Source organism: Lactuca virosa, chromosome 3 (assembly GCF_052849685.1).
Source record: "Lactuca virosa cultivar CGN04683 chromosome 3, Lactuca_virosa_CGN04683_v6, whole genome shotgun sequence".
In the NCBI taxonomy this organism is placed as follows: domain Eukaryota; kingdom Viridiplantae; phylum Streptophyta; class Magnoliopsida; order Asterales; family Asteraceae; genus Lactuca; species Lactuca virosa.
The window spans coordinates 122269838-122292535 of NC_136428.1; the positions used below are offsets into that span (position 1 = coordinate 122269838).

Genomic DNA, 22698 nt, shown 5'->3' on the forward strand with positions numbered 1-22698 from the left:
AATCAACTAATATGATTTGAAAAACATTCTCCTTAGTACTAACTTTTAGGTAATTCTTAATAACCATTTAAAATACTTGCAATCTTGGTTTTTATTTAGAAAATATAGATAACCAAAATTATTTTTACATAAGGTTTATCGCTCTAAAAAACTAAAAGTTAACATGAATACCACAATCATCTACTAAAAGGATGAATTATTTGTGCATAAATGTTTGATTTTTTTTCGAAAGTACATCAACATCAAAATATAAAATAAGTGGTCAAAATTATTTATCCTTTATGGTTTTTATGTGAAAAACATTGTGCAAAATTCGAAACTTTTAATGAATATCCCTAAAAACATTGTCCAAGATATATATAGTTTAAAAAATAGCCTAATTCAAGATCACATAATTATTTTTACAAATACCTAAAAAAGTTGATCATAAAAAATAAGTTACCATTTCTATGATCATATTTTATGAATATCCCTAAAAATGAATTTAAAACACTTCTACCCACATTCAAAGAGATGTTGATGGGCCAAAGATGGAGGAGGACTACATAAGTTACAAAATAAATAAACATATTTCTTAAATATTTGTATTATTTTCTATTATTCTATGTATTAAATTCTAAGAGGACCACAACTGAAAAACGAGTAAAAATACAATAAAATACTACGATTCCGTATTTTACAGAGAGCGGGTGAGAATACCGATGAGATTGCTGGCCACAGGCACCGCCAACGTGATCCCCATTTCTTAAATGCTTTCTTTTGCAGGCGGGCCTCCCAGTTCTTGTCTCCCACCACCATCTCTCTCTCTCTCTCCCCTCAAACCCTAATTCTTCATTCAATTTTTAAATCAATTTCTTGCTTTTCAGTTTCAACCTTTCTCCCCTATATATCACACCCACCTCAACCCTTCTCTCCTTTCTTCTTCGTCTTCCTCTGCTTTTCTTCCGTCCTTTTTTGCTTTTTTCTAATTACCCAGGCCACAGGAGCCTCTGTTTCAACGTTCCAGTTCTAACAGGTGAGAGGGATTTACTTAGATTTCTTTCAGTTTCTTCGCTTTCTGTTTCAGTTTCTTCGCTTTCTGTTCAAAAGTGTTTCGGATTTGGGGTTTTGTTAGGTTGATCTATGGGGCTGTTGTGGATTTCAAGTTTTTTCGACTGGTTTTTTCGGAACTGAAGGCTACTACTGATCTAAGTGCAATTTTTTTGGAATTGTTTTGGAGTGGACAACTTGGTTTTCACGATTGATTATATCAGAAAATTTGTTTTTTTATTAACGTATGATGAATTTAATTAGCGAAAAAGTCAAATTTTGACATCTTCGTTAAGATTGTTCATCCTTTTTCGAAGTTTTGTTTGTTCTTAATTTGTTTCGGTAATTTCGTTTTTAACTCTAAAATTGATTATTTGTTCTTTACGAATTATCGAGAACAAATAATTGATTTTTTACGTCAGATCTGCATCTGTTTTTTAAACTTGTCTATTTTGCTTCGTAACTGAACGATATCTAATTTCTAGATGACGTTTAACGTCTTCCAGATTTAAATTTACATAATCTGATCGACAAACGTTGTGATTTCGATATCAGATCTGGTTAAATTAAGAAGTTTAGTTCTCAATTTGTACAAAAACATTTCCTTCTCTCAGATCTAAAGTTTTTCGCTCTGATTTCGCGTATACGTGCTTTGATTCTAACGATCTATCTTTAAAACACAGGATTTATTCCATCAGAAGAAAGAAAAATGAATCACTGTGGAATCCATCAGAACACCACCTTTGCATCTTCCCGCGAAGAAATGAGAAGTTCCGTTTCACTTTCCGTAACCTTCGGCAACGGCGAGCCGATGGTTTGTCCAAAGCCAAGACGCCTCGGTCTCTTCACCACCACCAACGACTCCGTCAGGCCTCTGAGATGGCAGATGTGGTAAGCCCTCCTTCCAAAACTCTACAATTTTCAATAAATCTCGGATCTTTAAACTCAGTAACTCACCCCGATTTTCTATTTTATCTTCAGTTATCAATCGGAAGGCTACGAAACGAAAGCCGGACCTGAACTGTTGGACATCATCTTCGCAAAAGGTGGTGGTTACGGCGGATCATCGGAGCAAACATGTACACAGATAGCCTCGTCGCCCCCTTTTTTCAGTGGGTCACCGCCGAGTAGAGTTTCTAACCCCCTTATTCAAGACGCCCTGTTCGGAGACGACAAGGTCTCTCCGGTGTCACCCCGTTCAATGATCCCCAATCCTTCATCTTCCGGTATGTCATCATCTTCTCCTTCATCTTCTTCCGCAAGAAAAGGTGGGTGCCTTCGCGCCAATTTTGGTAACAAACCGGCGGTCAGGATTGAGGGGTTTGATTGCCTCGACAGGGACAACCGCCGCAATTGCAGCATCCCTGCCCTCGCCTGAAAAATCAAATCCTTAAAGATCCGAATCCGAATCCAAATCCATACAAGTACATAAAAAATCAGATAATTTCAGCAACCAGTTTAAATTCTAGCAATTTTGAAGAGATATGAGAGAGATATATGAAGCAGATTTGGTTACTTTTAGTGTAAATAGGAAGGTCTGTAATCTGTATGTAATTAATTAGAAGTTAATGGTTAAAAATAATGGGGGAAATTGGAGAATGGAGAGTGAGGGAGTTTGTGATGATGGTGTTTTTGTTTGGTTAAATTTACGGTTTTACCCTTTTGGAGATGATTTGTAAGTATAGAAGAAGATCAAGAGAGGGGTAATTACCAAAAGTTGAAGAAGAATTCTTTTTGGTGTTTTTTATTATGTAAGAATTAAGAGGAGAGAGAGAGAGATGATATTGCGACTTTATGAAGAGAAGAAATTTGTATAAAATTGTAAGGTCGCATATCGAGGTCGATCTTTTTATTTGTAGCATTTTGAGATTGTAAATATGAATATGTGATCTTTTTTATAAAGGTTATATTTCTCGTTTTGTTTTCTTGTTTATTATTATTATTATTTTTTGGTAGAGAAATTAAATATCCTCATATAAATGTTTTGGAGTGGTTTTTTTTTTTTAAAAGGTGACCGAATTTGGCACGCCAGCCAAAATATGGTGGTTGGATTTTAACTTTTAATATGATGAGATTTAGGTATTATTATGCGTATCGTGTATACTTGATATTGGATGCCTTTTATATTGTTTCAAAGGGCAGAAAGCCGTTTCTGAAAATATTTTTTAAGAGTTGATTTTTATTCTTAGATTTTTTTTTATTTTCTTTGATAAAATATATGTATTGTAAAAAATAAGAGGATAATAAGGAGGTTAAATGATTGTAAAAAGAATTTAATTCTTTATCAAAGATTAAAATCAATTAATTGGGTGAATATAGTATTAAATTGCAATTTAAATATAATTAAAAATATAAAAAAATATTATTGAAAATTTGGAGCTTAGTAAAATTCAAATAGATAAAAAATTATAGCCAATCTCTCTCAAAAACAAAGAAGCAAACGTTTAATATATTTTTCTCAAAATAAACAAAAGGAAATTGAAAAAAGCTTGTTCATTGCTATAAGTATTTTTTGTGGTAAAGACAATATTATCAATATTTTTAAAAAAGACATCCCGCTAAAAGTTTTCTATAATGTTGTCTAACAATTGATTGTGAAATGTGAAATAGTTTTTAAGAAAACGAAGGTTACAATGATTAGTAATTGATTATAAAATTAGTGACAACTTTGGTTCAAAATGTCATAGAACATTTTTTTGCTTTTGGGATAAAAAGAGTAATATGAAAAATTACAAAAAGGAATTGTATGTTAGTTAATGTTGTCTTTATGAAGTGATTTTGATAAAAAAAAAATGAAATTATAATATGATAGAATAGACGTATGGTTTAAGATGAAAATAGTAAATATGGTATTTTGTTGAATCATATTATAGAATTGATGATGGTAGGCGTGTTGAAGTCAAAGTAGTGGGTTTCTTTACAGCTAAGATGTTGGGTCATTTTATACCCATCAATCCATCATGGCCATACATCAAAAAGCAAAATAGATTTGGGACTGATTGCGTGAAAAGCGGCACCGATTCTCAATTGTTGAAAAAAGCAAATGGTTCCTTCAAGTTGATCAATTTGATAAAAGTAAAAGATTAACTTCTACCTTAAATATAGTGGCTTAATGACCATGATACTATTTTGTTCTCCTTTCATATAAATACTACTAATAAAAAGTTTGGATGTTTGTTCTCTTTGATATTCATTATGTTTGATGGTTTGTTTAGAAGTGTATGGTAAAAGTTCGTGGCTTTTGATACCCTTTTCTAGAGAAATGATAAGTTTATTTTAAGAGTAATGGGGCATTTCTTTTTCTTAAACATCTCTTGTTGGTTACTTATTTTTTATTCGATGAGGTGTCACATGATATATTCCATTGAATTTCCACAAAAGGGTAATAAATGCAATATATACAAAGCAATATAGGCCATGGGGAGAGAAACAATTTCAGTAGAACACAAATGTAGAACTAGACTTTGATATCATGTTAAGACGTTAAATATATCCGTCCATAAATGGATGATGAACACAATATATACAAAGCAATACAAGCCATGGGCCGAGAAATACTATGGGCTATACATTATTAGAGTAGACTAACATTCACAAGTAATACAATTAAGATGTTTTTAGCTTTTAGTTTCAAATGGTTTGTTTTATTTTGTATGTTAAGGGATTTAGAGGTTTTATTAATGTGTAACTCAACAAATGATTTCGTTACCCTTCTATTGTCGGTCATATAAAAGATTCATTACCCTACCTTCCCGACCTTTATTTGTCGCCACTCCATTTTTATGATGAATGTTGCTTCTTTTTCTTGCATTGGAAGTCAAATTTTGTTATCTTTATTTATTATATGAATCAATGAAGGTAAAAGTGGCTCAAAACTATAACTCTAGGGACCACAAGTTTACATAAGGAAAAACAAATTTTCCTTTATCCTATGACGTTGTTAGATTATGTTTTAGGCGTTGGTTGGTCGAAACTGAATGATCAAGTACTAAATGATTCAATGTTAAATGTTTTAAAGGCCCGAATGATTTAGTGTTGTTTAGTAAGGTTGTTGAACAAATCTGTTGAATGAGAAAATGATCATTTTAACCTTCTAACAAAAACAATATTGCCAATTTCACCGATTTAACAAAAACATCACCAATGGAGTTCTCAATAGTATTCACAAGTTATTACATCGAACCATTAATAACAACTTCATCATCAGATCACACAACTATTTTAATTCAACTTGAATTATTTAATAAATCTATTATATAATCAAATGAATTGAAATCAAACCACATGAATGTAACCAAAGGAGAACCATATAATCAAATTTGTTTTGATGGTGCAATAACAAATCATAGCAAAGTTACATTATTCTTCCATTTGTATTGACTATAAACCTTTAGAATGACATATCTCCAACGTTTAGTAAATCATATGAATTTTCAAGAAACAATCTATCAACATCTCTTAAAAAACCCACTTCTAGGGAAACTATAAACAGAAGAAGATTAGATAGGAACATAATATTCAAATATTTAAATGTTGTATAGATAAGGTTTATCTCTTGGATTTATCTTTGTATGTAACCTGCGTGTGTGTGTATATATATATATATATATATATATATATATATATATATATATATAGATAGGCCTACGGGTCTTTTGTGTGACAAATACATTTGTTAATTTGGTATCAGAGCTAATCCTAGGGCTCTCATTCCCATCTCCTCTTTCATCTTCGGCTGCTGGTAACCCCTTTCCAGTCTCGCCATGTCTATTTCTGTTTCAAACATCAACTCCTCTAAGATCACCACAACTATCACATGTAAGCTAAATCGATCGAATTTTCTGCTTTGGAAAGCACAAGTGGTGCCCATTCTTAAGGGTGTTCAGCTATTCGATTATCTCGATGGCTCAATTAAATCTCCCCCCTGCCAAAATAACCACAGGGGCTGGCACTGAAGCACGGGAAACAGATAATCTCGAGTATAACTCGTGGATGGTGCAAGATCAAGCAATTCTTGGTGGTCTTCTGTCTTCTATGACAGAAGAAGTGCTGGCTCAACTTACCCGATGCACAAAAACTTCAAGTCAATTATGGACTGCTCTTCACACTATGTTTTCAGCACAACATAGAGGTAACTCTATACAAATCCGCACTCAACTATCAACAACCAGGAAATGAGACCTGAGTGCAGCTGAATATTATCAAAAAATGACAACACTTTCTGACACGATGGCGAACATTGGCCATCCCATGACTGATGAGGAGGTTATTGGCTATATACTAGCCGGACTAGGACCAGGTCACGATGATCTTTTCACTGCCATCACAGTTCTCAGTGATCAGCATAAGGTAACCTTACCTGAGTTTTACTCCTATCTAATAGCTCATAAAGCACAGGCCACTGCCACCGACAACATGACTGAGTTCACCTCTTCAGCAAATAGCGTGACTCACCAAGGTTCAATCAACCACGATAAAACTCAAATAACCCCAACAATAACCAGTTGTCTAATTATCGTGGGGCCGAGGCAGGAGTAATGGTGGCCCAAGATGTCAAGTCTGTTTCATACCTGGTCACAGTGCACTAAATTGTCGAAACAAGTTTAATCATGCTTATCAAGCTGATGACTATCGTGGGGGTAATAGTGTCACTATAAGTCCTTACAATGGAGATCAAAATTGGTACATTGACACTGGGGCTACAGATCATCTCACAAGTGATCTAGATCGGCTTTCTGTCCAAGAACGTTACAATGGCAAGGATCAGGTACAAGTTGCAAATGGAACAGGTTTGAACATTTCTCATATTGGTCATTCTAAAATATCCGGTTTAGGAAAACCTCTTGTTCTCAAAAATGTTTTACGTGTCCCAAATATAAACAAACATCTTCTTTCTGCTTACAGGTTTGCTTATGATAACAATGTTTTTATTGAATTTCACACCAATGCTTTCTTTGTTAAGGACAAACTCACAAAGAAAATCCTCCTAGTCGGTAAAAGCAAGGGTGGTCTCTATCCGGTGCCATTCAAGCAATCTTCAACACCTCACCTTGCTTCATCTAGTGTTCTTGTCTCATCCTCTCAGTGGCATCGACGACGTGGTCATCCGTCTTCAGCAGTAGTCAAGTCTATTTTGAGGTCTACTAATTTAGGATGTTCTTTTGATAGTAATTTTTCTGTTTGTGATGCTTGTCAAAAAGGGAAGAGTAATCAACTCCCGTACAATAATTCTATTCGTGTTACTTCTTTTCCACTTGAGTTGGTTCACACGGATGTTTGGGGACCTGCTCAAGTGTCTAGTGGTGGTTTTAAATATTATGTGAGCTTTGTCGATGATTACAGTCGTTATACCTGGATATATCTCATTAAAACAAAATCTGATGTTGAGCAAATTTTCTATAATTTTCAAAATCATGTTGAAAGACTTTTGAATAGTAAAATTCGTGCTATACAATCCGATTGGGGAGGTGAATATCACAAACTCCATCAATATTTTCAAAGATTAGGTATCTCCCATCGTGTGTCCTGCCCACACACGTCTCAACAAAACGGTATAGCCGAGAGAAAACATCGACATGTCGTCGAAACAGGTTTAGCTCTCCTAGCTCACTCTTCTCTTCCTTTGCGTTTTTGGGATGAAGCATTCTTGACTGCCTGTTATTTGATAAATCGACTACCTAGTCGTGTCACAAACAATCTTGCACCCATTACCCGATTGCTTAAAATCACTCCTGACTACTCGTTCCTTCAGAACTTTGGGTGTGCATGTTGGCCGAGTTTACGTAAATATAACACGCGCAAACTTGAACTTAGATCAAAACTTTGCGTGTTTCTTGGTTACAACTCCATGCACAAAGGTTACAAATGTTTAGATAGAAACACAGGTCGCATCTACATCTCTCGTGATGTTGTCTTCGATGAATCACGTTTTCCATTTACTGATTCATCTCATACATCTGTTCATCTTCCAAACTTAAGTGTTGTGTCATTTCCTCAATCTGAACCGGCTGTTTAAATGATCATATGACTAACCAAGATTTATCTATGTTGTCCACTAATAACTACAATGTAGCTACAACTCCATTACCGTCGATCCAGGGCTTCCAAACCAATGAAAACACTGTTCCAACTCAACCAAATGTGACACGAGATGCCCCGACGCCACCAGAAACACCAGCAACCTTACCTACAACCGCTACAGCTCCGGTTCCCTCTGAACCAGTTTCTCCTGAGCAGTCATCACCAGCAGCTCCGGTTACTGTTTCGATCCCAACAACTGCTCCCTCAGGTGCTGTCACTCGTGGTCAACTGGGTAAAGTGTTTCCTAAAAAGTATAATGATGGAACCATCCTTTATAATCCTAACAGGAGAGCATTTTCACTATTCCCACTTCTCATAAGCGAGCTCTGTCTAATCCATCTTGGTACGAAGCAATGAAAACAGAATATGATGCTTTGCATGCAAACAAAACATAGGTTCTTGTTCCCAGACCTTCTGGTGTCAATATAGTTGGATGTAAATGGATTTTTAAAGTTAAACAAAATCCAGATGGTTCCATTGACAAGCACAAAGCACGTTTGGTTGCTCGCGGCTTCACTCAGCGATATGGTATTGACTATCATGAAACGTTTAGTCCCGTTGTCAAACCCGCAACGGTAAGACTGATTCTCTCTTTGGCTGTTTCTCACAAGTGGCATCTGCGCCAAGTCGATATCAACAATGCGTTTCTTCATGGTATTCTACATGAAGACGTCTACATGAGTCAACCCCCTAGATTTGAAGATTCCAACAGACCTCATTATGTGTGTAAGCTTCAAAAGGCGATCTACGGTCTTAAACAATCGCCTCGTGCCTGGTTCTCCCGTCTGAGTGAAAAACTGCATCACCTTGCTTTTCAATCCTCCAAGGCTGATACTTCCCTTTTTCTCTTCAACCTTGGTGGGGTTGTTATTTACATGTTGGTCTATGTCGACGATATAATCATTGCCGGTTCATCAAAACAAGTGGTCGATAAGCTTGTCTGCGCGTTGTCTTCCTCATTTCCATTTAAAGATCTCGGTCGTTTAAATTATTTTTTAGGGATTGAAGTAGTTCACAATTCAGGGGGAATCACATTGCTTCAACATAAGTATGCCACTGATTTGCTATATCGTGCCCACATGGAGAATTGTAAAATAGTTTCAACCCCTATGTCTGTCACGGAAAAACTAGCTATTAACTATGGAAGACCACTTGCTGAAGAAGATGTGTTCAAATACAGAAGCATGGTTGGGGGTTTACAGTATCTCACGCTAACACGACCCGATATCTCCTTTGCAGTAAACAAGGTATGCCAATACCTTTCCAAACCTACCGATCTGCACTGGGAAGCCGTCAAAAGAATTTTGAGATATGTTAAAGGAACTGTATCTACCGGGTTAAGAATTAGACAATCAAACTCCACGTTATTAAGTGTGTTCACAGATGCAGACTGGGCAGGATGCTTAGATAATCACAGGTCTACCGGAGGGTATGCTATATTTTTAGGTCCAAATTTGATCTCATGGAGTTCTCGTAAGCAGCCAACTGTATCACGGTCAAGCACAGAGGCTGAATACAAAGCTTTGGCAAACGGAACAGCTGAAGCAACTTGGATACAATCATTACTTAAAGAATTGGGAGTTCATCAGCCAAGAGCACCAGTGTTATGGTGTGATAATTTAGGTGCAACATATTTGACAGCCAATCCAGTATTTCATGCACAAACTAAGCACATAGAGGTTGATTTTCATTTTGTCCGAGAGAAGGTAGCTATGGATGCACCGGATGTCAGGTTCATTTCTTCCGGAGATCAAGTAGCTGATGGGTTTACTAAGCCAGCCACTCGAAACATGTTGGAAAGATTAAAATACAATCTAAACCTTGAAACGGTTACGATTGAGGAGGAATGTAAACAGAAGAAGATTAGATAGGAACATAATATTCAAATATTTAAATGTTGTATATATAAGGTTTATCTCTTGGATTTATCTTTGTATGTAACCTGCGTGTGTGTGTGTATATATATATATATATATATATATATATATATATATATATATATATATATATATATATATATATATATATATATATATATATATATATATATATATATCAGATAGGTCTACGGGTCTTTTGTGTGGCAAATACATTTGTTAATTGAAACCCCCACCAATTCAACATTTTAATCATAGCAAAAATTAACATATTAGCAACAAAAAAAAGAAAATGGAATTAGAGAGAACAAAAAATAAAATGGAAGAAAGATAGAATAAAGTTGGAGAGAATGTGTATTTTTTGAAATGGGAAAATGTTGTATTTATAATGGGTAAAGAAGTTAAAAAAACAATTTTTGACCGTTTCAAACGGTTAAGAGAGAATGTGTATTTTTTGAAATGGGAAAATGTTGTATTTATAATGGGCAAAGAAGTTAAAAAAACAATTTTTGACCGTTTCAAACGGTTAAGAGAGAGAGAGAGAGAGAGAGAGAGAGAGAGAGAGAGAGAGAGAGAGAGAGAGTTTATACAACTCATGAGTTCTCCTAATTGGCGGCACAACCATTGCTCTGATTCGTTTTGCTGGTGGTAGCGCGGATACCACTATTGACGTGTTGTTGACGCCGCTTGATTCCGTCTATGTTTATTTTTCTAAAATGATTTTTTTTAAAAGAAATATAGATACAATGCTGAATTGGAATGTTTTTGTATAAAATATTAATATGGATGCACAAAAAAAAACCAGTAGAGTCTATAAAAAACACTAAATACCTTCATTTACTGTCTATTTTGTTTAATTTAGAAAAGTAAAATTTCCAAAAAAAAATTATTTAAATAAATAATTTTATCTAAACTTTATCCAAAACTTTACTAAGGCTGTTGGGTGTGGGCAACATGTTATTTCATGTTACTATACCTATGAGTGTTATAACATCTAAGATGTAAATGAACAACACCAAATAACATGTAATAACACCCCTTATTTTCTATTTTATTTTTTTTTATTTTTTTTTTGATGTTTTTAGTTTCGATGTTTCCATTTTTTTATTTATGTCATAATATTTATAATTATCATATAAATTAAATCATAAATTAAAAATAAAATTAAAAAATTAAAAAAATCCTAGATTAAAAACAACATAAAAAATTACAACTAAGGATAAAAACATTTAAAAACCTAAAATAAAAAAAAGACGAAAGAAATTACGTTTTTGATGTAAATTATTCATCTTCAGTGTCATAGTAGATATGATCTGCCAAGTCATCTCGAAGTTGTTTGTGTTTTCGTTGGTCTTAAATATCAACGACTCTATGTAAGTATTCTGCTGTTCCTGGTTGAAATTAAATGTGTCCAGGTTTCGTAGGTGAATACTCCATAATGTTTCATCCTTTATCTTTAATCACCATGTTATGCATTATGATACATGCATACATAATATCTCGTAGAGTGTCCAACTCATATGGTCGTGCTACATGCTCAACTATGTGCCATTTTGCTTTCAGAACTCCGAAAGAACGTTCCACGTCCTTACATGCTCCTTCTTGTCTTCTCTTGAAAAATTTGTCTCTTGGTTCTATTGTGTGTCGAAATGCCTTCACAAACGTGGAATATGGTGGGTATATTCCATCCATGAGGTAATACCCGAACTTATATTTATGGTCATTTACTGTGAAAGGAGCATCCGATGCCTCTCCTGTCAAATGGTCCTGAAATATTGGTGACTGATCAAAACGTTTACGTCGTTGTTAGAACCCGCAACTCCAAAAAAAGTATGCCAAATCCATAAGTCTTGTGACGCAATGACCTCTAATACTAACGAAGGCGATCCAAGATGACCACTTGTGTATTGACCTTTCTACGCCACATGACAATTTCTCCATATCCACTTGTGCAATCAATGCTTCCAAGCATACCCGGAAACCCATGACGTTCTTCATGTGCTGCATATAGTTGTTGTATGTCATTCAATGAAGGTTTGCACAAGTATTTGTCGCCGAATGTTTCGATAACACCTCTCGCCAATCTATACAAACTTTCTCATGCAGTTCGCTCTGACATTCTCATATAGTCATCAATAGAATCAGACGACTCCCCAAAGCCATAAACTTGATTGCAGAAAAAACACATTTTTGCAACCCTGTAAAACCTTGTTTACCTCTCGCATCATACCTCATTTGGAAATATTCATACCTAAACATAAATTTAATTTTTAAAACAATTATTTAATAATATAAAGAACATATATTAAAATTTTAAAACAATTATTTAATAATCTAAGGAACATATATTTAATTTTTAAAACAACTGTAATTACGATACCTCATTTCCATTGCATTGGCTATTCGTTGAAACACATTTTTCCACAAACGAAAGATTCTTTTAAAATCGCTAGGTTGGTAGACACAATTATCCGCAAAATAATCGTGTAATAGACGTCTACACCCTTCTTCACGCCGCACGTCTGGTCAGTAGTGGAGTTGACTCTGGGGGTAGCATTTCCGTAACATATCGGTACATCATACCCACGAACATATCATCCTCGTCGATATCATGATTATATGGATGGAACGGATCAAAAGGATCCATTTTTTAATTAAATAGAGTACTAGAAAAGAAAATGAAATTGAAAGAAATAGGAATTGTTGAAATAATTTGTTGAGTTTTGTAGGTAAAATGGAGATAAAAAAGTTGTGTATTTATATTAATAGGGATTTTTTTTTTTATTTGTGACCGTTTGTAAACGGTCGAAAATGTGACCCTTCCAATCAAATGCCTCGTTTCATCCCGTTACCACCATAACATCTCTTACCATAACACCAAAAAACGCAAGGGGGGGGGGGTGTACGGGGCGTTATAACGCCGTTTTTTCGAGCCACGTCGGAATAACGCCTAAAGGCGTTGCCCGCTCCCACCCATCTAATAATTATTTATTAACTACACGCCTTAACTAACTATACATATTAAACTGGATGAAGGTCTAATTTAGCTTATTAAAGTTTAATTTCAACATAGATCTTTACATTATTTTAGACCGTGCGTGTGTGTGTATATATATATATATATATATATATATATATATATTCCCATTGCACTTAGGAATAATATATTTATTATTATTCAGAGTTTTGCTACAGTAGGGTTGGCAAGTTTAGTCCCTGGCCTTCCTTAATGCCTTACATGGCTGAAGATGAATATAGTTATCGACTTTGTCTTCCAATACATTGTTGTCACCGCCAATTCTCTTAATGCTTTACTTCTAATCGAACATCATCTAAACGAACAACACACACAACGTCATTGTGACCCTTTCGATCACCGCTGTGACCTATTCCTTCAACATCAAAGTCGCTCTTTCTTCCATCCTATATACACATACATTCTTACATATATCAACTGACTCCTTGCTTTAGTCTCTCACCATTGATCACGTAACATTGGTTGAGTGGAATAACAAATTGAAGGCATCGAGATGAAAACTCTTTACTCTTCTCCACCAGGCCGATATGTCACCGTCTCTCTCACCTAATTACATTTATAACTAATTTATATGTAAAAATAAAGAGAGAAACACTCACTTTTCGTTAGGGCAAAAATTGTTGATGTATTTTAATTGAATAGAAAAAGTTAGATTCTAAAACCAATGCAAAAGCAAAATTCTAGTTATGATCTTGATTTATAACTAGAAAGGTTACCCCCGCTACGCGGGGGCCAGAAGCTTTCAATGTTGTTTCCGAATTGATAAATATGACAGACATAGAAAGTGCAAGGATGAAAAGTCCGGGCTTTGCCCCGGACAAAAAATGTAAAAGTTTTGACTGCAAGGACCAGAAGTGTGAAAATGGCTAAAGAATTAAAGGGGTAGGAATTAGCAACTTTTTAGAAAAGGGATCAAAGTTGTCAAACCGTTAAAGTTTTGTGGTCAAACTTTAAATATTAAAAGGTTCCAAAAAAGTGTAAAAATATTGATTGCAAGGACCAAAAGTGTCAAAATGGGTAAAGAATAATGACCAAAGTTGCCAAAAAACATCCAAATTTAGTATTCCTAACTTCCAAATATAATAAAGGGACCAATTCTACCAAAAAAATGGGAAGTTGAATGGAACACAAATAAAAGGACATGAATAAATTAATTAAAGAAGTACAGGGACCGGATATGTAAATCAAGGGACCAAACTTGGACACAGTATCCCAAGTTTACTATTCCTTTCTTCCACAACTTTAATATATATATATATATATATATATATATATATATATATATATATATATATATATATAATAATAATAAGCTTCATTTTAATTGTCCAGTCTATCAATCCAAATTATAACCAATAAGCAAACATCATTAGATATTATGTAATGTTTTAAAAAAATCGATTTTTTAGTTCAACATATATGATGACCGGTTCCCAGTTCAACCGGTTTCTTTAAATTTCATATATTTTTTTCTATTTTCCTATACATACATACATACATACATACATACACAAATCAAGAATTTGACTTTCATAAGTTCATACATTAAAAATACACATAAAACCACTTGTATATCAATCCAAATACATAAAAAAACAAACAACCATAAATGTTACATTAATCCACGTACACAAAAAGAAAATAAAGTATAATATCAAAGCAGAATATAGTTTAGATGAATACAAACACATCAAAAAAACCTTCATAGTATTACTAAGTGTTTTTATTCAGAGAAATCTAAATAAATGTTAAAACGACCACCCAAGTTTGTTACGGAAAATGCTTCATTTCCCTGAGTTTTTATTCTATTTAACCGATTCAATCGGGTTTTTGTAAAAACCGAACGTTTCGTTCCGGTTTAGAAATAGACTTAAAACCGGTGCTAGTTGAACTGCTTCATTCCTTGATTCCCGGTCCAACCGGTTCGATCGTCCGGTTCAAACGAGTTTTTAAAACATTGATATTATGTCACATTTAAATCATGAACACCACTTTTATATGAGCCATTTAAAATATATCAATGTGTAGTCCTTGCCAATATAGCAAAATCATGAATTAAACCACCCTTATAAATGAATCAGAACCCTAAATACAACACCAAACACACACATTGTACTCCCAGTAAAAGAAAAAGCAACCTCATTTGGTAAATGTGATTTACTCTCAATGCATAGTAGAAAACTTGACACCTTACTTAAACCTAACCCCCATCCCCTTAATTATGTTTAATTTCCACCCATTAAAATTCTATCAAATATTACAACGGCCTATGAACCAAATGCCATAACTTATTTTAAATGGTACAATTCTTAATATTATATATATATATATATATATATATATATATATATATATATATATATACTAGTCGTTTACCCGCGCCAAGCGACGGGTGTTCATATAGTTTTTTTTCGGCTATTAAGTTTTATTAGAAAACATTGTGCTTACAAGTAACACGTGATGCATCGAATGATACATTTTTACTATAAAATGCGTATGGGTTTAGGGATGGGCGTTTAGACCTGGACCGGAACCGGTTAGGACCGAATAAGTATATCCAATTTGGTTCCCGGATATGTAATTTAGGTTTAATCGGTCATCGTTTCTATCGAGTCAATTCTACCTCTTTATGGCCTCAATCAGTTCTACAAAATCGGAACTGAGAATGTGAAAAGATTTGTTTTCCTTGTCTGGTGAGTATGGACCTATCACACAACACACACATTAAAAAAAATAATAAATAAACTTCTGACCACATACGACACGAACTCAAAGTCTCTACAGTCGACTCGATCACCAATTTGTTTGATATTTCTTATGTAAGACTAATATGTTGCAAAATATGTGCGTTCAAATAAAGTTTTTTTTTTCTTAGACTTATATATGACTTATATTTAAATTATAAGAACTTCATTGATTGTATGAACATTTTGCATGAAAGTAATAATTACAAAAGAATATCCGTTTAGTTTAAGAAAAGTACCAAACAGTCCTTGACCTTAAAAAAAGTACGAAACAACCCATGAATACATTTTTTTTAATAAGACAATACGGTTTTTTTTGGTTCTAGAACCTAATCTGTTCTTCTCGGTTCCATAGCAAATTGTACATGTTTTCTGGTTCTTCCCGGTTACTACCCAAACCGAAACCAGTAATATACCTAATCCAGAACTGGTTTCATACCGGAATAACCGGTCCGGTTTTTGGTTCCTATTTTTGTTCAAATTTAGTTTTCGGTTCTTACGGTTCCGGACCGGTTTAAATAAGTTTTTTTTTTCTTTTCATTCGATCATGCCATGCTATTAAATCAAATTTTTATAAAATATTGATAGTTTATGACAAAAAGTTATATATCTATAAATGAGATAACCATAAAAATATAGAATAAATCAATTTCTTTTTGTTGTTTTTAATTTTGTTATAAAGTTGGAATTAAAAATGAAAAATTGATGTCAAACAATTTGTATATATTATAATTTTTATATAATAATGAGGTAGTATTCAAACGTAGCATAACATCATTAGGGGTGGTTCTATATACATGACATAGATAAAATTGGCAAAAAAAACAAATTATTGTTTACGAACTCTAGATGCTTCCAAATGTTAAAAGTACCTCATCAGAATAAAAGCAAAAAATAACAACATACTTTCATATATTTTAACTTTATATAACTTTACACAAATACAACCACAACTAGGGCTGTAAACGAACCAAACGTTCAGCGAACTGTTCGTGAACCGTTCGGCGGGAAGTTCGCTTATGTTCATTTATTTAATAAATGAACGAACATGAACACAAATTCTCGTTCGTTTAGTTAAACGAACGAACATGATCAATGGTCTCGTTCGTTCAATTATGTTCGCAAACGTTCGTTTATGTTTGTTTATGTTCGTTCATAAAAGTTCCTTTTTTGTTCATATATGCTTTATTGTATTTGATCACATTACTATATTATATGTTCATTTATGTTTATATATGTTCAAAATATGTTTGTTTATCTTTGTTCATTTATGTTCATTCGTTTATGTTCGTTTAGCACGTTCACGAACATAAACGAACGAACATGAACAATGCAATTTGTTAAACGAACGAACATGAACAAGAAAACTCGTTCGTTTATCCGTTCGTGTTCGTTCATTTGTTCGGTTAACTTAAACGAACGAATATGAACAAGCCTCGTTCGTGTTCGTTCGGTTCATTTACAGCCCTAACCACAACCATACACAAGTAGATCAATCTTTACAGGAAAAAAAACTAATATATAATGACTTCAATCTATGCTATCATATCTTGTGCATGTAAGATATTTTGTGAGGAGATTCATGAAACAAGTAAAAAGTGACTTATAGTAACATAATATTTAGTCTTTAGGCCGTTCACATCATTTGTGTTTAATATATTACTGTTATAGGAAAAATGAAATTAATATGTTATAATAAACAAATAAACGGAAGTACCTTTCCGTTTCATGTAATTGGCCTAAAAATAAAGATATTAAAATTAGTGCTTCACATGAAACATGGGCCACCATGAATGCCCTACTATGAGACACACAGCAAATGATGAAGGAGCGACACTACAAGTTTTCTAATAAATCCTGAGAACCATCTAGAGCTATTAGCAAGATGAATGATAAAAGACAATTCATTATTCATAATATTCGTTAGCCACATAGTAGCAGATTTCTAGATATTTGACACATCTTCCTCTTAGTCATTCGAAGACACTTCCTATGGATGTAATAGAAGTAAAAGTCTTTTCCTTATCTTCATGAACTTGACAATCAGAAAATAGTAACTAATTAGTTACAATGTAAGCATTAATAAACATGATGAAAGATAAGATTGAAAGACCTACAAGAAAAGACATCGATTTATAACCTTAGTTGGCGGGCCTTGATAAGATGAAAACCTCTGTTGAAGACTTTCTATATGAAATAGTTTCAAGAAGTACAACCCTGCATGAAATCTGTAAGGGTATGAAGGCGGAAATTTAACATAGATATTTCCAAATAGAAAAATTATAAGTTTCTAAGTTCAAAGACAATTCCCCCGGCTTCTGCCGCTGGTTTCATAATTATTGCTTGTTCAATGTAACTCCTTCGTAGATTTGAAGGTGACATTAATTTTGTATGCAAGGGGGTCCAACAAAAGTTGTTGGAGATTGATTCCAAAATTGAAAAGAACAAACCGATAAAAGAAAACAAAGCGACATTAGTAGTAAAATTCAAACTGCTATGGCTTAAAAGAGAGAAAATCAAGAAAAAATGAGTAAAAATAAAGAAAACTAAAGACCTATTACAAACAGGAGCTCAATGTCCTTCTCATCATCTTCTCAATAACCTACAAACAGATAAGATGGTAAATTATATTTCTTGATAAATAAAATAAGCAAAGAGCTTTTGACATCGACTACAGTTTTAGGGGGCTGAGTATGGTTTAATCTATCTATCCACATCATAGCAACATACTTCTATTCTTTACCGATAAATGTAAGTAAACTATGATTACTGACAAACAATTTTTAGTAGATTGCTATTGTTGGTATATAATTGTAAGTAAATCGATATAAAGGGTAAACGAAATGCATTTCCTATATTGGTCAAGAGAGAAAATTATGTTTCTATTTTTTTTCAATTTATCCTTTTTTATTGTCAAACAGATCAATATATAAACCTTCATTGCTATTAGCAAAGCAATTATGTGATGACTCCATGCTTTCCTTGATTCCTTCTTCGAGTAAACCCAAGCACTTAATATATCTTTCTTTGTCAAACCAGTTTCATTAACCACTGGAGCAAAAAAGGATGCAAATAGTGTTATGTTGCCAAAGTCCCTCGATCTTTTAAGCTAGTTAGTTAGAGCCTGTCGCAGACCTTGCCCCTATAGCAAAACAAAAATTAATTCACTCAAAAAAACATAACTTCAATCTATTATTATGAAAACATCGATTTTCCTTCATAACAGTTAACATTCAACAAAGATAATAAAATCAATATTTAATTAAACCTAACTATAAACATCCTCAAAACAATGAAACATTCACCAACCAAGAGTCAGAGGTTACATTGAGGAGGAACAAAAGGTTAATAAAATTGGAAACTGTGTTTTGAGGGAAAAAGGAACTAAAATGGATAAAAAAGTGTTAGAGCAAATAACATATCAAAAAGACATTATTTTTTAAATAAATTTCCAAAAAGTAAAAAAAAAATTCCTTACAGAAGTCGGACCCAGGTGGTTGGTGAAAGTTCTAGTAAAAAAATTTATCTACATGTTTCATTAAAGAAGACAAATTGATATTTATCTACCAATTGCATTTAAGACAAAAACTAATTCATTATTTAATTATATTGAGTATAACTTGATACTTGCACCTTCTCAATTAATAGAACTTTCAACATAACATAGACATTTCGTCATTCCAAACGCCTTTGTTACCCTTGTAAAGTGAGATGAAAAACCTACATTAATTTCAATAAGTTCACATCCGGTTCTTGGGTTTTGCAAGACACTTCGCATCAAAAAGTGCAAATAAGAACCTACATACTAAAAAAACTAAGAAACACTCGCATCAACGATTTCTCGGTCAAATTTTGAATAAAATCAAGGTAAAACGGTGACGCTTTTTACATGTTATGACCAAAAAAACCTAGTTGACGCGAAATCATGGAAATCTAGGTCAAAAATTATAAACTTTCCTTTGAATCAAAGCATAAACTTTTCCATTTCCTACACGATTAGTAAAAAAACATTAAATTGATTTGAGAGATTTATTAACCTTACATTATTGCAAAAAAAAAAAAACAAAAAAAAATGTACCTTAGCCATGAAAAATCTTTGTTCTCTCAACATGATTTTCAGTACAGATCTATGAATATAGAAAACCCAACAAAAGACCAAAATAAAACTCATAGATTTGTGTAGTTAGTAACGTGAGATAACAAATAAAACCCAAATTCCGTTGAATCTAATGGAAATAAGCCAAAATAAAAAGACAATACAGTAAAAAAACGCAAAAGCAAATGTGTTCTTACCTAGATCCGGGTGAAGAGGGGAGATAGATCCAATATTCAAGCCTAGTAAATCATAATATCGCAGGTGTGTGGTTGAATCGTGGTTTATGGCAAGGTACAAAGCGATGGCAGTGAGCAAAGCATGTGATGGTAGTGGAGCAACAAATGATGGTAACAAACCATTGAAAAAATAATTATAAGAAGTGGAAACATCATTGATAGGCAAGGATCTACCAGTGTGAGACATCACATGAAGCTTACTGATTCCTAACTAAAGACGGTCAACAAACAATACAACAAATCTAACACCACCAACTTCCAATCAGCCCTTCAACAAAGATCGATGTTATCAAAAGAGAAAAAAATTTGTGAGACAAATTACCTAATACAAACAATCGATATCCATTACCTGATACAAACGATTAGAGGCAGAGATAGAAGCAAGTCAGGGGTACAGATAAAAAGCGAGGTCTCAAAACAATAAAAACAAACTTGTTTTCCTTAAAGTCTTCACCCTTTTCCTTTAAGCGTTTCTCATTGATATAGATATAAACTAACCTTCCATTGCCAACGACAAAAATCATCTGCACAAAAACGGAAGTCAACAATCATCATTCAACTATGAACAATCTTTCTGGCATTTTATCCAACACATGTTGTGCACTGTTGTATCAGCTTGGTACAAAGTCATATACCCATCTATTGTATATAACCTGAGAAAAATAACAAATCAAAGGCTTTTAATCCCATAAAATAACTAAAAAGAAACAAAGGTTTTCTATAAAGTTCAGAAAATACAACACTCGTTTTTTTTTTTTTTTTTTTTTTTTTTGCCTTTAATCAGTAAGGTAGACCATTCATATTCATTTTGGCTTACTCAGGTTTACCTCTTCATCACATGTTTTTCCCATTGCTCACATGGCAGTCATTGCATCGACGGAGAAGGCGAAAGGAGGAGGTCGTTTGCATCGATGAAGAAGGCGCAAATAGGAGGTCGGAGGTCGTTACTTTCAGATAAGAAAATCGTGAAGGACAACGCTTGGGAACTTCAGCCCCTGCTCGATCTGTGAAATTTGAAATCAAAGTGGTTTGGTTCTGTTTTTGCAAACACACACAGAGAGAAAGTGTAATCGGGGTATTTTGCCGCTTTTGAGTCGACATAAAGTACAGGGGGTGTTCGTCGAAGACTGGGAAGCTGATGTTCACGAAGAATGAACAAATATGACATCCAGTTAGCGATAGTTTGTTTGGTGCTGAAAGGTTTGTTGTATGACCCCATACATAAGGGAAGGTGGCCAGAATCCATAGATAGTAGCCGATATCTCAGGATTGAATATTGACTCAAGATATATACGAAGGAATCAATCGATTCAATTGGCAGAGTTGGTTATTTGACTGATTCAAATTAACAAGGAGCCGAGTCAAAAGAACAGATAAAAAGTAAAAAAGGGAAAATAAGGAGTCAAGTTAAACTATGTATTAGTTAATTGCACTTTCAGTTTAAACGGTTGTACAATTTAAATTAGAATATTATTATATTTATGAATTGTTGTACTTTTAGCTTTACGGTTTGGACGTCTTAAATCTATTTTTAGAAATAGTAAGGTTTGTATAATATATATATATATATATATATATATATATATATATATATATATATAGACACACACACACACACTTCAATTTTTGTGCAATATGCGATGTTTCGCCTTATATCTCTTATAAAGGATGCCATCAAAATCAATATGACTTTGAATAAATGATTTATCTTTTATCACATCAATTTTATTTTTTAATTTGTCCCATATTGCTCATACATATGTAATATCTATTTTCCCAGATAGTATTTTCAATCCTTTAATTTGAGTTAATTAAGTTTTAGGGATTTTTGTTGGTAGCAATGCTAGTTTTGAGTGTAGATACACGCCATGTAGCGGCATGACGTCTAATGAAACTCACGGTGCAATGAGACTGATGGGCCAAACCCTAGATCTTAGGATTTTGACCTGTTTTAAGGGCACTTACCCCTAGGGTTTCGACATTTCACCTCCATCATTAGAGAGCATTACCTTGCAATCCTAACATCTCTCTTGCGTTGTTGAAGTTCTTTCGTGTTTTGGTGAAGCTTGAAGGCAGAGGAAGGTCATTGTAGTGCTAAAGAGCTTTGTTATAAGCCTAGATCCAGTTTCCAATTCATATTTCTCGATCTTTGTGAGTATATATATATATATATATATATATATATATATATATATATATATATATATATATATATATATATATATATAACAAAGGTCTTAGGAATAGTATATTTTCTATTATTTTAAGTTTTGCTACAAAAGTTTCAATACTTTTTCACTTTTGGTCTATCCTCAGCTTTTTCAAAGTTTTGACACAAAAATTTCAACACTTTGCCACTTTTGGTCCCTTCTTAACTTTTTACCATATTAGTTTGTGAAGTTGACACTTTTGGTCCCCCAACTTGGATATTCTCTACTGTTAGCCATGAATGGTTCAAGAGTTTTCCACGTTTGGTCCCTGACATTTACCAAATGTGACACCTCAAGTTTTTGCCACATTAGTTTGTGGAGTTGCTGCTTTCCCCCCCCCCCCACCCCACCTTCGATATTCTCCTATACTGTCTTATTTTCTTCAAATA

General features: G+C 33.6%; 1 protein-coding gene across 2 annotated transcripts; it reads left to right on the forward strand.

Annotated features, from left to right (window-relative positions):
• The first annotated feature begins 765 nt into the window (after nt 1–765).
• LOC145166494 (uncharacterized) lies at nt 766–2948 on the forward strand. 2 transcript variants are annotated; one of them, XM_079085480.1, is made up of 3 exons: nt 766–1015; nt 1713–1920; nt 2011–2948. In XM_079085480.1, exons 2-3 carry the CDS (start codon nt 1739–1741, stop codon nt 2405–2407), a joined length of 579 nt encoding a protein of 192 aa, XP_078941606.1. In that variant the 5' UTR covers nt 766–1015; nt 1713–1738; the 3' UTR covers nt 2408–2948. The 2 variants fall into 2 exon arrangements, with proteins under 2 accessions (XP_078941606.1, XP_078941607.1); XM_079085481.1 differs by lacking the exon at nt 766–1015 and having other exon boundaries at nt 1344–1920.
• The last annotated feature ends 19750 nt before the right edge of the window (nt 2949–22698 follow it).